Raw genomic sequence first — 15,042 nt, forward strand, 5'->3', positions numbered from 1 at the left:
ATAATAATAATAATAATAATAATAATAATAATAATAATTATTATTATTATTATTATTATTATTATTATTATTATTATTATTATTATTAGATATATTCATATTATTTGTTTACATTTACTTTTCCTATTTCATATTCAATAAAATAATTTGTTTCATCTATGATTCCTTGAGTATATCTAGTAGGCTAATAATAGCAATGTGCGTTCAATACCTGTTAAACCCATATATGCATAAAATCTCCAATTATTGAGCTACAATGCCCACTTCGGAAATATATTCATATCGATGGTACTCGGTCTGTATTGTAAGCATTTAGAAACTGTGCCACTTATAGTTAGAGAAATACTAAAATATAGTGTAGTTTATTTACTTTGTTCACGTTTTCCGTTTTGTCGTAATTGTAAATTAAATCCAAAATCTGCGCATGTTCCCCCAAAATTACATATGGATTACATGTAAGATTTGAATCAATTATGCCATGACACAATGAAGAAATTGTCACCAGTTGACTGTTATTTCTTCTTAGACGTTGCATATGTGGAAGTAGATCCTATTAATGGGCATTGCAATTATCTTATCTCTCCTTATTTAGAACCTAAGGGATATACTATATGTACTGTATGTTGTGTCACGTAAGTTGTGTTTTCGACGCACATGGTCTACAGACCTTTGTGATAGAATCTTAGTTTAGTTTAAGATGCCTAAAGGATGCCCTCACTTGGGACAGACATTTAAGATGCACCCATATAAAAGTTGGGTGGAGATAAGGCTCCACTCTTAACTTCGACGCATATGAGATGTGACTTACCTTTCTCTAACCGCCCTTCTCCAGATGTCTATTTCACAGATGCTGGATGAAATCCAGAACCGCATTAGAACGAGAGTAGAACACCGAACGAGAACATAATTCCCAGCCCCGTATGGAATGGAACACGATCAGCCAATTGGTAGCAGATGAATTACCGACTATGTCTCCGCGGCTGGCGTCCTGCGAATTGATGCTGGCAGAAACAGGTGACCTATATAGATATCCTTTGTAGGGCATATATAGGTCACCTGTTATTCCAATTCTCATTTAAGTCGTTGAAAATATTTTTGAAAATGTGCTTTGTTATGCTAATTACTAAAATAACCATTATTTCAACAAATTAATAATCCGCTCTATCTGGGTTAAGATATACGGTATGAAACTCCAAGTGTTGGAACCTTTTCCAGGACAGAATCATCATTGCAGTGACTGCTCTGGATCCTCGTATATCGTAAAGAGTAGAGTGCTTGAGGAAACAGTGACGTACACAGAATGTCATCAAGAAGGAGGAGGGGATTCAAGCTCCCAACTTCATATCTTTTCAGAATATATAACTTAGTATGGTAAATGTATACTTTTCACAATATCTTGTTAAAGATACTTAACCTTCTTCCCTGAGCGTACGTCACTGTGACAAAGAGTATTGAGAATGATGGTGAGCATGTTGAACACTTTTTGCGTTCAAGTAATGCTTCAACAAAATTTCAACTGAATACAAACAGTTGAAATCAAAATCATTATTCAAAAAACGGATAAGAGAGCTATTATGGCAAAAACTATGAATATGAAGTGTAAGTGTAGAAGGAACCGCATTAAAAAAAATGTTGTTCGAATATAATTTATTTCATTGTTTCCAGATCTCATAGACACTCTACAGGGCTGATTTAGGGGGGAGGTGCAAAGGTGTATGTGCATCCCCTTCGTTATAAATATACACTACCTAAAGTGAGAAGCTAGCAGTGAAAATAGAAACACTTTCCGAAAATTTCTGCTCTCATCTTTCCGTTTGGGTTTAAAACAAAGGGAAGTTTTGCAAAATCTATAGTTTAAGTCAATTTTCTAAAAGCTGAAAGAAAATGATTCCTAGAGATTAGATACTTAGCATTTCCAGGTCATTTCCTCATTTACACCACAGATGACTAAAGGCATTTAAAAAATTCCAATTCAATTCAAGTGTACTGGTAGTTATTGGTGCACCCCCTCAGAAAATTCTAGATCCGACCCTGACACTCTGTATTGTTTATACAAACAGTTAAGGATATACTCGCGAATGATGTTTATAGTAGCTACATTTTTAACATTTATTGCTCTTAATGATTTAGTACTCTTTATTATTATTATTATTCACCTTAAGATACCGGAAGTAATAACAAATATTTCACTTTAAGACACTATGCTGAATATATTAAATATAATGTAATATCAATGTTTCCCTTCCTGATACAACTTGCTATATAACAGATACCTTATTTGTTGTCAACTAACATTACTAGTACGGTGGCAGATTTTAAAAATAATAAAGTTTAGGAACTTCCGTGCAATTAACAAAGAAAATTTTCCTTCAGTTGGGAGAGTGGGTGGGTGGGACCATCCTCCATTCAGTTCTTTCTCTCTCACTGACTATAAGTCAAGCAGCTTATACTTAGGCTGTGTTCTCATAAAAGTCTGTTGTAAGGCATCGTTACTCATGCTTCAGAACTTAATGAGTCAATGCCTTTTGTATGTACTTCCGCTGATAGACATAGAAGTGTTCAATCTCATGAAGGAACATCTCATTGTTACACATCATCATCTCAGGAGGAAGAGATTCAATCACAGATAAAATTTATTATAATGTGATTATTCTTCCTCAGTGGTGGAAGTGGCCTAGTGGTGCAGCTTTCATCTCTAGAACATGGAGTCTCCGTTTCGATTCCAGCTCGTGTTAAGTGGAATTTGTCGTGTACAAACACTGAGTACATGTGTTTTTTCGGGGTTCTCCCACTTTCGTCATTCCACCATTTTATTCATTCTCATCATCAATGTCTCTTGTAGCCTATCAAGCATAATCATGGAACATAAAACTAAAAAAAAAAGAAAAAAAAAAACATTTTCATTTTTCGTTCAATATAAAAGAAATACATGAAATGGATATTTTAAGCAATGATAGGCTTCAAATATTTGTGAAAAAAGCTTTTTATTATTTTTTCTTTCAAGTTTTGACTCCAATGACAACTTAATCTCGATAGTAATAAATATATATATATATATGTAAATATGTCGAAGAATAAAATACAACAGTTATGCAGCATTAGATATTATAGACTAGCAAAAATAACAGGTTAAAATATGTTATATTTTTAGTTGTAATTGATTCATTAATACGTGCTTAGGTTAACTTACTTTCTTTTTCCTTAAAGCTGTTTTATTTCTTAATTCTTAAAAAATGAATTTTCTCACTCTATAAATCATTGTTTTGCTCTTAGGAAATCTTGATATCATTTATTGTTTTTCCGATATTTTCAAATGTATGTAAACACATGTGGCTGTTTGAAAGAGAGTTCTATTGCTGTTCGTAAATCTAGGTATGTGCATCTGCAGAGGCTTGAAGAACACTGGTGACAGCAGCCGTGAGATGATTAGAAAGTATTCCAATAAATCTAGATTTGCTCTTCAGATTCACAACAAACTTCTCTGGAGATGTGACAACGAGCGTTGAAGAAGTAAACATAACAGTTGGGGAATGTAGCTTGACAGAATGCTTTATTCGCTCTATGAATAGTCAAGGAGTAGTACTTAACGAAGTTTTATTTGTTATTCCGATTCTATCACTATGATTTGAATGAAACTTGGATGTTATATTGTGTGTATTATGGTATTTAATGTAAGATTGATTGCTACTCTCAGAGGACGAGATTGTTAACTGATTAAGAAAAAGGAATCTGAAGAAGAAAAGTTTAGGGATTCAAAAAAAAATACTCCGTAATTTCCCTCATGTGTGTAGTAGACTGGTAAGTGTCTGTAACCGTAGTCCTTTGTTATTCGAATGAACTAAAAGTAACATCAATGGTGCAAATACAATGTGAGTTATAGCTATTAAAGTGAGAACCTGTTATTACATTTAAAAACCACTATTTGGCGACCATTTTCTAATATGGCGGCCAAACCCGTTACCGGATATTTCAGGACTTTAAGTATGATATTATACACACATTCCCAAAGGTACGTGCAAAATTTCACCTTGTTATAATGTTTTTCTGGGTTAATGTATAAGAAAACTAATGTTCAGAAGGGAAATTTGGTGATTTTTAAAAAGAAACCCCTCCGTTACTTCCTGCGTGTCGAGTGGTCTGTAGCGCAGCTTTTCGTTATTCAGTGAAGTGAAAATAACATCAATAATGCAAATACGGCGTGAGTTATAGCAATCAAAGTCAGAAACAGTTATTACCTTTAAAAACCACTATTTGGCGGCCATTTTCCAATATGGCTTCCAAACCCGTCTTTAGATACTTCAGGACTTTTAGTATGTGGTTATATACACCTTCTCAAAGGTATGTACAAAGTTTTAGCTTGTTACGATTTTTTTTCTGAGTCAATGTATAAAAAAAAAACTTGTCGGAAGAAAGGAAATTTTGGGGATTTTTAAAAAAGGAAATCCCTCCGTTACTTCCCGTATGTATAGTAAACTGGTAAGGGTGATGCATGGTCTGTAAGCGTAGTCCTTTGTTATTCGAAAGGTGTAAAAATAACATTAATAGTGTAAATACAAATTAAGTTATAGCTATTAAAGTGAGAACCAGTTATTACTTTTAAAAAGAACTGTTTGTCAGCCATTTTCCAATATGGCGGTCAAACCCTTCACCTGATATTTCCGGACTTTTAGTATGTAGTTTTATACACCTTCCCTAAGGTATGTACAAAATTTCAGGTTATGTTTTTTTTTTTCGGGTTAATGTATGTATTGACTGGACTTATGAAGATATCCTGAATGTTAGACTGTACTTACCTACTCCACAGCATTTCTGGTTGCTTAAGGGAAAAGGATATGTAGTTTGTAGAGAGCAATATTAATAATTTCATATAAATATATAAAAATATAAACGTCATTGCATTATCACCTGACGCTGTGCAAAGTGTCATCATTGTATGACGCTGGAAAATGAGTTAAATTAAAAATGCAAGATTTGAGAACAAAGTTTAATACAAAGACATATGAATCGATAGACCATATTAAGCTATACAAAATGAGGCGATTGAGAGGTGTTCTTCTACATATCTTTCGAGAAAATTGGTAAAGATGATTTTTATAGAAAAAAAGAATTATACTGTTAATTAACATATTGTACCTATTTCTATTTGTACTCTCTTTATATAATTATATACATACTTCTCACAGTGACGTATTACTACTTGCAATAAATAAATGAATAAATAATATTATTGATTGGAATTATCTTAGAATTTCAGGTCATTTTATTCAAGAAATTTAGTAGTCTCTCTTGTCATGCTCGTGATATCATTGTTCTTCAGCTGACCACGTTTTCCTAGGAGACCGAGAAGGATGTGGTCAGTTGTTGTAGAACTTTTTGTAAATAGATTTATTTTACTATTCGTCTTGGTTAACACAAAACAAAATCTGATCAAATGCACAGTTGCTTCAAAACTACTGCAATTCCTGGCGAATCGTTACTTTCGAAAGCTAAAATGAATTTAATAAACATTAGTTCCGTGCTGATTTCGTCGAATTACGTAAGGAAAATATTATCTTGTCATATAGATACCTGTATATATTTATAAAATATTTGATATTATTACGATTTCTCCAAATTCTATAGTTACGTCAGTGCGAAAAATTACTGTATACTTGGTTTTAGTACTAGATTGTTTCACGTTGAAAGTATGAAAAGTAACAAATACAACGTGATCATGTTAACAATAATTCTTTGTATTATCAAAAAGAAAAAATATACTGTATCAAAAATACGAAGAAAGTGTAGACAATACATTTAGCGACACAAAATCATCTTTCGAAATGTGTCAAGAAGGATTCCGATGCGACAAAATTCATCCGACGGCACCTGCACATGGGAAACTATAAAAGAAGAAAAACCTAGTAATTGATGATTTGTGTGATTCTTTGCCACGCGATGATTGTTTTATTGCGCAAATATCCGCTTTTTCTCTTCTTTTTATCCTTCTTGTAATAAAGAGAAACTGACTGACTACCTTCCATGCTTTCATTCTCTCTATGTTGTTTTTGCTTTAGGTAACATCGACTACAAATCAATCATCTTGCTTTTCTTCTCCTTTGCTGTTGTGAATAGAAGAAAAAAAATTAATCCATTGCCTCTTGTTAAGAACTTGCGTCATTTATGTATTGTAGAGTTGACTAAACCCTGTTTTTACACCTGTAGTGAGGTGGCAAAATGTAATATGTCAGGATTTTTTTTTTACAATTTTATAGGACAGTCATTTTTCAAACCTGTTGAAGTAATATTAAAAAAGAAAAATGAAATTACCTAAATAAACTAGTTAGAAATAAATATTCGTCGATATATATATATATATATATATATATATATATATATATATATATATGAATCTAAAGCATACATAAATTATAATTATTGACAAAAAGCAATATGTTACATTTTGTTGGGGTATGTTATTTCAGTGATAGAATGCTTACCTTTGGTGCGAGAAGTTTCTCGTTCACGTTTTTGGTTGACAACATCATTCTCTGTGGGTTTACTCGGAGTTCTCGTTTCCTCACACATTTTTATATCACCAAAAATTTCATAATTATTAATCAACCATCTCGTTTACTTAAAACGTAAAATTAAAGATCCTATTTCATTTCATCTCATTTTGGCATCACATCATATTTACAAGCTTGTAACATGTAGGTGATTCTCTTGGAAAAGGAACAATGTTGTGGGAAAGGTCCTTTGTGTTTTGTGTGGAAGGTAATCTTGCATGATGGTCTACGTACCCGGCAATTGCAAAGAATTCAAATTCTGTCATAGTTCTACGCCGTCCTTCATAATGTCGGACTTGTATAAGAATACGAAGATAGAAAATTATACAAATAACAACCTTACCTAAGTTTAAGTTCACACTTAAAAGAGATTTCGTAAGTTCTCACTCAAATTAATATAATATTTGCAGATTTGAAAGGATTTCCGGTTCAAATTCAATCTTACTTGAAATTCATTGATTTTTAACTGCAATATTGAAAAACAGCTTATTGGATATAAAAATAAAAATAAGTTTTAGTTCATAATATTTTCTTCGCTTCTTTGGAGTTCAACATTTTATTTCAGGCACCGAGAGTATGTTAGACATGGATTTGCATTCTAATGTGAGATCCAAACCATGTATTCGCTCTTGAAATTTGAACGGGATCTTTTATTGGAAAGACATACTAACAATTCATCCACTAAATATAAGATCTTTGGTACTGATGTTGAAAATACTGTAATATGGGGGTAAAGAAAATACCCTATCAAAATATACATAAACGAAGTGAAAAGGTAGAAACAAAACAGTACAGTGATACCTATGCATACGAACTTAATACATTCCAGAACCCTGTTCAAGTTCCAAATCGTTTGAGTTCGAAGACTAGATTTTCTCGTTAAAATACTAAAAACTTGGTTAATTCATACCTGGGTTCCGCGAACTCGAATGGTTTTAGTAGTGAATACATTGAATGCTAAAGTAATATATTAACAAATAATAATGATACTTTAATAAAAATGAACTTTTTGGAATTCATGGAAAAAATTAAATTGTTGTTACCAGTGTCGTGTCATGGAAAATCAGCGTCCAGGGCGAGAGTATACGACGGCGCCCCCGTACATATGAGTGAGGTGAACAGACCAGCCGCGAAGAATCACCACGGTTGGCGTGAAGCGTAAGAAATTTTCAAATATAAAACCCCACTTCTTCTTGATTTTGAGGATTTTTTTGTTACTTTTTCTTTCATTTTATATATGTGCACATACATTTTCCTAACATGAGTAACATTATAAGACCAGCTCCTAAAGCAGGAAAAGGATTTAAGTACATACTAATTTGCTGATATGTTGACAAGACTATTTTCCCTTTTTTTCTTTCCTTCTTTTCTTTTCCTTCCCGAATTTTGCTGCCTCCTTATTCGGCGCCCGGGGCCGTCGTCCCGCTTGCATCCCCCCAAGCACGGTACTGGTTACATTTTTTAAAAAATAACATAACACAAATGTAAGGGCATAAAATTAGCAGTGAAAATCACACAAAATGCTTTCACTTCAGCTTCCAATGAACTAAACGGCAGAGCGTAGGGGAAATGCAGAAATACACGCTGGACATTCAAATTTCAAAGCAGCGTTCGTATTCCGACACAAAATTTGCTCGAAATTTCCCTTTGTATTCCAAGTTGATCGAGTTTTGTGGAAAAATAAAAATTTACTATGTTAAGAATAATGCTGCGTAGAAGACAAAATATTTATTGTCTCATCTCGAAAACGAGACGAGGAGTTTTCGAGACGATTAATATATTTTTAAATTCTAGATAAGATAATTAAATTCGTTTTCGAGGCAAGATGAGAAATATTACGAGTCTAGTGAGAAACATTGTTCACCTTAGATCTCAAACTCTGTTTAGTGCTACATAATACACAGCCTAAAATCTATAAATTGATAAAATTACTATACGCATAAAATAAACAGGGTTTAACGATGTTTAATGATACACAAGTCATTAACAGAATGTTACTCAATAATACACTAAATATGGCAAATGTTATTGTATCACATCTTTCGTGAACCCCTCGTGACGCGGAAGGATTCTCGTAATTTCTAAATGGGATTCAGAAGAAAATTAGGATATAAATTTTATACTAAATTTAGGAAACGAGACTAGATAAGCTATTCGAAAATCGTGCCAAGACGAGAAAGAATTCTTCGAAAATCGAGAAGAGATGATGCTTCTACAAAATTTACGAAACGAAAGATAAATTCTTATGGGTATATAAAACTATATAAAGCATATAGTCTTATAAAGTATATAAAATCACGCTTACCCTAAAAGCAAATGAAAATGAGTGTATGAAAACCCCTTGACGAAATTCTGCGTACGCCACTGCATGCTATATTATTTTACTTAGAAAAACTTGACATTCTTCGGTTTTGTTTGAATATTCTTCTCGAAGGCAGGCCTAATCCATTTGCCTAACACAACTAGGCAACTTTACTAGGCCGGTAGAACAGGAGTGTGATAAACAGCTTCTTTTTTTCTATGATTTAACTGGTATATTGAAAACTGAAAATTTAGGACTGAGTAATGGAATATATTGAGAATTATGATTAGGTATGCCAAGAAACGAGTATTTACAGTATGTCTTCATTACATGAATATTGGCTTGAGTTGTCAATTAATAATTATTTGAGATACTAGTAGAAAAAAGACAGATCTGTACAGAGGAAATGATACAATTAAGTAATATTAATGTCTATTTTATGATTCATTGAAGTCTTCTGAAGAAAAAAAATTGAGAATATTAGTTGATCATAAACATTTCTATCTTTTGTATTAGACTGATAGATCAAATGTGAACTACCAAACCAAGTGAAGAACTGATCTTATGTTTAAATCGCCAACGTCATTTGATCAAAATTATTTTTGTTACAAGGTAAGAAATATAGCATTAGAAACAATACGAAGCACATTGTCTTTAATGTCTCATTCTTTATATGCAACCTCACACTATTGTCATTATCTTATTGTGTTACGAGTGTAGAATTCTTCATTTTAATTAATTCAAATTCTAAATTGCGTTAAGGCTGACCTGCAGATGAGCACGATAACACGGAATAAACATCATAACACAGAAATATACGATAGGTCGTTTGTAAAATTACTTAAAAATTAAAGGAACAAATAAAAGGAAGATAAGCTGTATTCGGACTTTTGTTCATAGGTAGGAATTTAATCGGCAATCATACTTACAAAACGCGCAGTGCATCAAGCGATGACTTTACGCATAGATATGTGTCGCGTAACGCCACTTATTTATATTAATATATTTACATGTTTTTCTGACCACATTAGTAGAGCTTACAGAAGCCCGTTTAGCCGGAACAATCAAAGATTTACGTAATCTGTCTCCACAGGAGTTGTACGGGACATCAAATGTCTCGGTTTCCCTCCAAAACATAAGTTAATATCATTGGTGCGACATTAAAAAAACAATACTCAATGATAGGAATAATCTACTCTTTGTCACTCATTTTGGTAAATGTTGCCCTATTATTTAATTAATTTAGCAAGAAGCAAGTTCATAATTATAAACTTTCTTGGAGTCCAGTATTTTAGTATAGAAATATGGGAACCTTACACATTAGGTCAGTGGACTAAAATTTGTCTTTGTTCGGGAGGGGTATATATATATATATATATATATATATATATATATATATATATATATATATATATATATATATATATATATATATATATATATATTCACACTCGTATCTCCTCCCTCTTGCTTCAACTGATGATTTCGCATCTTGCATAGACCTATGATATTTGATTTATTGATGTTTATATATGTATCTCAATAACTATATAGATTAATCTTAATAAATCAAGAATCATAAGACTACTATATCATATTAAAAATAACATAAAAATAACATGTTTTTTATATATAAAAGTATTTTCACAAATTCAGAAAATACTTCTAAACATATGGAAACTTACAGTATTATAAGAAATTTATAAATATTCCATTTAAATTTCCATTTAAAAAAAAATAGACTTCATGGAGCCAACTTACATAAAATTATTCCAAGTGCAGAAGGTTAATCAATTTATATCCGAACACTGTGGTAACATTGTTGTCATCTATGCAGTTGCACCAGAACCATGAAACCGGCGCCGTTATCATTGTAATATCTCAGCTTGTAGGTCCAAGAATAGCGCATTGGTGTTAGCAAAATCCAGGGAAAGTGAACGATACATTGCGAAGAATATATCATGGTTCTTTTTCACGCATATTTTGAGTATGAGCGAATCATGGAGCAGTGTCGGGAAAATGGTTTAACATCGAAATGGCCATAACTTAAGATATCGTGGTCAGGCAAGCACAAATGATGCCTAGGCAGAAATATTCAGCAACAAATAATTACCAGTGACAATATCATATTTGTGGAATCCGTCGACTGGTAGGTCAGGAGAATGCATCACCCTAACGTAATATGGCCGAGAGATTTACTCTGGTGCAATCTATTCTCAGCCAATTCTTCGTCGTCATCTTGGACGACGATTGTCTAGTGGCTAGCGCGTGCGCGTTTGGTGAACATGGTCCCAGGTTCGAGTCAAAGTGGGGAGCACAAAAAAAAAAATAATTTCACCATCATTCACTTTAAACTTGGCCTATGGTGTGTACGTAAGGAGGGTTCACAATCTCCCGTGTCACGTTGTTGAACGTAACAGAAAATGCCTCAAACTGAACGAGAGACGCTTCTCAGGGTCAAAAGTCTTCATTGCATGATACCTACGTTTATCTCACGCGTATTGGTAACATTTGGGCAATTACATACTTTGACATCGAGTTTTACCGCTCAAGTGCTGAGGAAGTTTCCCAGCAGTGCGTCGATTGCGGTTACGAAGGGAAGTTGGGAAAGATGTGGTGGACAAAAGCGTAAAGGCAAATGCTGTCTAATTCCAGGGATACATTATGACACCAATCTATTCATTGCTTTTTACGAAGCCAACTAAAAGCTTATGTGGATCCACATGAGAAAAATCTCGAGCCATACACACCAAATTGTCCGTCCAGTTTTATCATGACATGGAGGAAGAAACAGAAATCATTGTTACTCCCTTCCATGACATTCTTGTAACAAGTCCTGATGCCAGATCAATGGATTTCTGCGCAGAACGACGTCTACAACCCCTCCATCCGTTTATCCTCGTTCGCTTACGAAAAACATGCAAGATGGAATGGAAGAGAATTTCTATACGTGTGCGCCAATGTTTGTTGTACTGAAAATTGAAATATCGGACCATAGTCTATAATGCTGATGACCCAACCAGCCTTCTGTAAAGCAACATAAAGGGTGGAAATGAAGGGGCACGCAAGGGAATGGCGTCCCTTAGTACGCTGAAGTGTTTTGTTTACTCAAGGAAGAATATCAATTTTTATTAGTAAAAAATGGGAACTTGGTGGCAATCTTGATTTTACTTTGTTGCTGTTTGCTCTGCAATAAACGTTGTCGCTTTAGTCGGTTCCCCATGGAAGTTTGCTATCGCCCCCCCATCTCCTGGTCTTGCGTTCTCGTGACGTAGCCCAATCTGACTGTGTCTATTAATGACGGTCTCCTTAGTTCTAGAATTCCATTTCTACCACTGAACAATACCAATGTGTTAACGTCATCACAAAATAACTAATTTAAGCGTATATACTAAGTCTTCTTCAACAAACTCTGCCATATGGGAATCACGTATAGTATTATTTCAATTTTCCCCGGACTAAGCGAGGACGCTTATTCTGTTTCCGCGTTGAATTAGATGTTTAAAACTGTACATAGAAAAGAAGGTAAAGCTCCATGAAATACCCCTTAATGACCACATACTGTATACGGATATGTGAAACGGGTAGTTTTAGTGAGCATGCGGTGTGGCTTCACTTTTGCCGCTTGTTATTTGGTACAAGGGCGAGATCTACTTTTAAAACAGGAAGAAGAAACTTCGATACAATGAGTTATGATAAACAAATGAATATTCTTTTTTATTCTACCGTCACTTGAAGAGTCCAAGACCTAAGATGAAGGAATCACGAACAATGGATAGGAAGGATTTCTCTTTCATTACCATCTGGTAGTTTAAGAGCTGGCACGAATATTATCATTCATATATGCTGATTTTGTTCATGAATTTTGTGATAACATGAAACATTTCTGGTAAGCATTCATGTTTCATGCTTTTTTTTTTTAATCGATGTTCGTGCCAACAAATTTAGTGGCGGTGGCACCACAAGATTAAGAAAAGGAGGTTGACAAAAGTACATTGGTTCTCTCAAAGAGATTTTCTATTTTAAAAAAAAAAGGAAGCTGGCAGAAAGTCAGTCGTCATCGAGTGGGCGGGAGGGAAGAAGGGAGGATGGGAAAGAGGTCATTTCGTTTGATGAAAGGTGAGGGAAGTTGGTGTTTTGTAGGCGGGGGAAGAGGGAGCGGCCGGGGTCCTTGGGAAAAATGTATCTTTCAACTTTATTTCGTTCATTTCATTGAGACGCGCGCGCGCAATTTTGTACTTTTTTTTTAAGTACGCGAAAGCGTGCGAGACAGGGAACGACTGACTTTTGTCTTGTTTTTAGCTATAGAACAGTTAAACCGAAGACTGAATACTGACTGAACGTCACTCGACAAAGCGTGTCTACATGCTATACAAAAGGGGAGGAATTAAACAAAGAAACAACACCTCCAGCCGGCCGTGACAACAAGAATCAACTAAGGGTAACCGAATCGTATACTACGTAAACGTAGCGTGTACTAGCATTTCCATTATCTTCGCTGCGCGCTGCACTTAACCAACAAGTAACTACCGGTATTTCGATTTTGTTATTTCAACAATAAGAAACAAGTGTGTTACGTGTAAATGTGTATATAGTATATGTGCACAATTCTCAACAATATCAATAGAACAAGATGACAAAACGGTATAAGGTTGTTGTCTTGTTTAACTATTTAACAACACAGTTCATCATCCAAAGAATTGAACAGTATCAGTGATTATCACAAAATCAATCGTGTGAAGTGCGGTGATTTCAACAAATGTACAAAACACTAGCGGTAGTTTGAATAGTGTGATCGGAACAGGAGAAACAAAAAAATAGTGAACAGTGATTCTTTCTGGAGGGGATTACGAGGATAAGTGATTTTCTTGGGGGTGACTTAGTGTGTTAAAAGTTTACTGATATAATTAAAATAACAGTGTGGCGTGCCACGGATGAAAAGTAACTTGTCCGTATTTTTAGAAGATGAAGGAAGGTTCTGTTTGTTGATTTAAGTGCATTCCACGAGTTTTTATTTAAATACAGTACTGTATAAACTTAAAAAAAGAAAAGAAAAGAAAAAGGTAGCCAGAATTCAGAAGAAAAGAATATACTTGTGAGTTACAAGAAAAGAAGTTAGTTTACCATCTTTTTATGTAGCTTCTCAGCGGCATCTTAGAAAATCCGTAGCTGCTATTTTTTCCACTTAGAAAATAAACAGTTCACTCCTCTTAAACCGTCTGTGGATATAATTTGGCAAATACGCTTTGTGTGTTTAAGCTTTCAATACATTTTATGTGTGTAGTTATTAGTAGGAATACGTAAAAGAAAAACGACGAAAAGAATATATAGATTTCTTTCTCACAACTCAACACAAAACGAAGAAACTCAAATTTGACGAAAATTTTTTACTCACAAAATATTCTTTTCGTGAGCAGACAATAATCATATATGTTATTTACTTTCTAAAAGAAACCATAAAAATTGTGACAGAAACTTCCTTACATTTTAAGATGCCGGTTCTATTGTGGTGTTATTTAAGACATTTCAATGTACTGACTCTAAATACGTATTATCCTGTGAGAGCGAATCTTGCTAAGAAAAACTAATGTATTATGGCTACTGAATTCGCATTACCAGAATATTCTTAAGTACTAATAAAATATCTATTAACAGTGACTGATATCTTTGTTAACTTATGTACACGATATCAGTCAGTGACTTTTCTAAATAAAATACTAATATTTTTTAAAAAAATGGATTTAGTGAAAATAGGGCTTGCTGGAACTATTATAAAAGCTAGTCCTTTCTAGACAATGGTCCATCGACAACAATGCCTTGCAAAAAGAAATCGAAAGAACAACAATGTGAATGTGACTGTCTTTTGTGTAGGGAATTACAGTCCCTATGTCCGTCTGCGACATCATGCGGGGATTCCCCTATGTGCCAGAAGAATAAAGCGCATGCCAATTTTATCCTGAAACGTCCAGACGGCAGCCAAGAGGCTTATGTGGAAGAAGGGAATGGTGGGGTCACCATAATTGTCAATAACAACAAAAACAATGACAATATTAACAACAATACAATCACGAAACGTATTGAAGATGCCTTCAGTTACAAACTGCAGGATGCTTTTGAACGTGGAATGGGAGAAGACGTACGGTGAGTTATTTTTATATAGTTTTGTTATTATTCCTTAGAACATTAGTTATATTT

General features: G+C 34.0%; 1 protein-coding gene across 3 annotated transcripts in view; it reads left to right on the forward strand.

The window, feature by feature from the left end:
* The window catches only part of LOC145680710 (ankyrin repeat and BTB/POZ domain-containing protein 2), a 447,712-nt gene that overhangs the window by 195,994 nt on the left and 236,676 nt on the right, over positions 1-15,042 (forward strand). Inside the window, exon 1 of one of the 3 annotated variants that reach the window (XM_081751631.1) lies at positions 13,306-14,988. The exons of 1 other annotated variant lie outside the window; for it this stretch is intronic. In XM_081751631.1, the coding sequence (XP_081607757.1) occupies positions 14,660-14,988 (329 nt within the window). In that variant the 5' untranslated portion in view covers positions 13,306-14,659. Of the gene's footprint in view, positions 1-13,305; positions 14,989-15,042 lie in introns of those variants that run through there. One more of the 3 variants, XM_081751632.1, reaches the window with a different exon arrangement.

This window comes from Thermobia domestica, chromosome 3 (genome assembly GCF_964235325.1).
Source record: "Thermobia domestica chromosome 3, izTheDome1.hap1.1, whole genome shotgun sequence".
Lineage (NCBI taxonomy): Eukaryota > Metazoa > Arthropoda > Insecta > Zygentoma > Lepismatidae > Thermobia > Thermobia domestica.